The sequence below is a fragment of the Palaemon carinicauda genome, chromosome 12 (genome assembly GCF_036898095.1).
Source record: "Palaemon carinicauda isolate YSFRI2023 chromosome 12, ASM3689809v2, whole genome shotgun sequence".
NCBI lineage: Eukaryota > Metazoa > Arthropoda > Malacostraca > Decapoda > Palaemonidae > Palaemon > Palaemon carinicauda.
The window spans coordinates 43,200,951-43,203,712 of record NC_090736.1 but is presented as its reverse complement, the minus strand read 5'-3'; the positions used below and the strand labels follow the sequence as shown (position 1 = coordinate 43,203,712).

Here is a 2,762-nt window from a genome sequence, read left to right as displayed (position 1 = left end):
CAGCTCCGTCCCAAAGTTAGAGTGTTTAAAATCGATTTCATGGAAATTCGGGCAGGTTTCTCTAGCAGCAAATCATAAGTTCCCGAAACTCTCTCTTTGAGGTAAATTCCTGTCCTCTGATTGGCCAAATCTTCCTCACCTGTGATTGGCGGTTCCCTACAGTTACTACAGCTTCAGACATACACACGCACACATCTAACATTGTAGCCAAAGGCAAAGGCAAGTATTCCTTAGAATATGGCGTATTTATTTAACTTACGCCATTCAACAAGATACATCATTTATTTTACAACCAACTAATAACTTTTTTTTCAGTTTATTTCCGTAAGAATAAAATGTTTAAGTCATAAATATATCTAAAATATGTAAAGGGTTTTCACTCCAACCCAGATGTAGATTGCATGACGTCACATACAGCCACCAATAAGAGTTGAGAATGAATCAGCCAATGAGACACCAGATATTTCCCGCTAAATACATATGGTGAGATGGTTCCTTTGCTTTATGAGCTGCCATTAACGGACGAGTTAAATTTACGAGAGTCACTTCATTCAAATGCTCTAGCTAGGGTTTTTCATACTAATTCATTTTTATTCATATAACGATGATATTTCAGTAGCCCTAGAAGAATATTTTCTTCTTCTTCTTCTTTGTCTACATCTTTTCCCACTTCTATGTGGGGTCGATGTTTCTGGTCAGCTTTCTCCATCTACCTCTGTCCCACACCTCATTACCGGTTAATCTCTTTGATCGAGGGTCATCCTCGATACAGTCCACCCACCTTCGCTTTGGTCTCCCTCTCCATCTCGTTCCCTGTACCTCCATTTCCATCACTCTCCTCCCATTATACTGTTCATCTTTTCTCACGACATGACCATACCACCTCAGTTTACTTTCTTGGATCTTATCTGATAGTTTTTTAACTCCTGTGGTACCGCCAATTACCTCCTTCCGTATCTTATCTCTTCTTGTCATCCCACACATCCATCTCAACATTCTCATCTCTGCCGTATCCATCTTCTTCTCTTCTGTCTTCTTTATTGCCCACGTCTCCGCTCCATACATCATTGCTGGTCTCACAACTGTCCTGTGTACTTTACCTTTCAACCTAACCCTTATTTTCCTGTCGCATAGCACTCCACGCACTTGTTTCCAATTCTTCCATCATGCTTGTATTCTGTGGTTTATTTGTGCCCCCAGATCATCACCCTCTGCAACTGTTGATCCTAAATACCTAAAATTTTCAACTCTTTTCAATCTATCTCCTTGTAAACTAACTTCCCCATTCTCGCCATTTTTCAATCTCAAATACTCTGTCTTTTTCCTACTGATCTTTAATCCCCTATTTTCCATTTCTCTTCTCCTCTCCTCCAGTTTCTCTTCTACTACCTCTCGCCTAATGCTACACGGTATAACATCATCAGCAAAAAGCATACACCAAGGAGACTGATCTCTAATTCCTTGTGTCACTACATCCATGACCAGATCAAATAGGTAAGGGCTCAATGCAGACCCCTGATGTAGCCCTACATTTACTGGGAAACTTTCTGTTAGTCCTATACTGCTCTTAACATTTGCTTTTGCCCTTTCATACATATCTTGGGTGATTCTTACGTATTTCTCAGGTACTCCCTTTTCTCTCATACATCTCCACATCTCCTGACGGTACTCGATCGTATGCCTTCTCCATGTCAATAAAGACCATATGTAATCCTTTTTGTTTCTCCCGATGTTTTTCTATCGTCTGCCTCAAAACAAATATTGCTTCTACAGTCCCTCTTCATGGCATGAATCCAAATTGTTCCTCACCAATTGTTGTTTCATCTATGAGTCTCTTCTCACTGATCTTCCCCCATATTTTCATAGTATGGCAGCTTTATGCCTCTATAGTTGCCACATTCCTGGATGTCTCCCTTCCCTTTATAGGTGGGAATGATTAGGCTTGGGACCGGCACCAAATTGAGGCTGGCTTGCCCCTCTCAGTGGCTGGGTTCTAGAAGAATATTTTCTTGTTTCTTATATATTTTAGATATCATTCAAATATTTATCAATTACAGACTTTCCCTTAAGTAACCACACTTTTCTTTTAGGAATAAGAAGCGTATATAATAAGATTTTATGTGCTTTTTATCATAATTTCTTTTATCATAGTCATTATCAATTAGAATATTTTGTGTGATAATGCTGATAATTTTGAGTTCATATTTATTGATTTTATTAAAAAAAAAATAATGCAAACCAGAAGTCCAAAAAAGATTAGGCCTGCCTGCATAGCAAATAGCATTGTATATGCTATGTATAGATATGACTTTCCTTTTTATGTTTGTTTTGTTATAAACATTATTAAAACAATAGCTTGAATACAGAATAGAAAAGAAGTGGTCTTATCATCGAAAAAAAAAATCATTCAGAATTTCATCTTGGCACTGCTGGAAGACAATGAATTTATATAGGATCACTCCTATATAAATTGATTTACGCTGTTTGCCTATTAAAGCAAGAATTGCGTTTAAAATATGTACAATAACGCACCAAGTTATCAGTACCGGACGTCCAAAATATCTATAAGAATTGCTACACATTGTGCAGCCAACAAATCGTGTTGACACTATAATAGTTACAAATGGTTTCAAATTATTGGGACCAAGATATAGGTCTACTGTAGGTTCTAGATCTTTCAAATGTGCGGCTTCAAGACTATCAAATAAGCTCCCACTAGACATACGAAAGACTGAAGATTTTAAAGCTTTCAAGACGAAACT

At 37.7% G+C, this 2,762-nt stretch overlaps 1 protein-coding gene across 1 annotated transcript; it reads right to left on the bottom strand.

The window, feature by feature from the left end:
* Positions 1-1,164: 1,164 nt before the first annotated feature.
* Positions 1,165-1,479, bottom strand: LOC137650780 (uncharacterized). Its single transcript, XM_068383936.1, has one exon. It carries the CDS (start codon positions 1,477-1,479, stop codon positions 1,165-1,167), a length of 315 nt encoding a protein of 104 aa, XP_068240037.1.
* Positions 1,480-2,762: the final 1,283 nt, after the last annotated feature.

Coding starts and splice junctions, on each gene's coding strand:
- LOC137650780 (XM_068383936.1), bottom strand. CDS start 1,479: ATGGATGTAGTGACACAAGGAATTAGAGATCAGTCTCCTTGGTGTATG.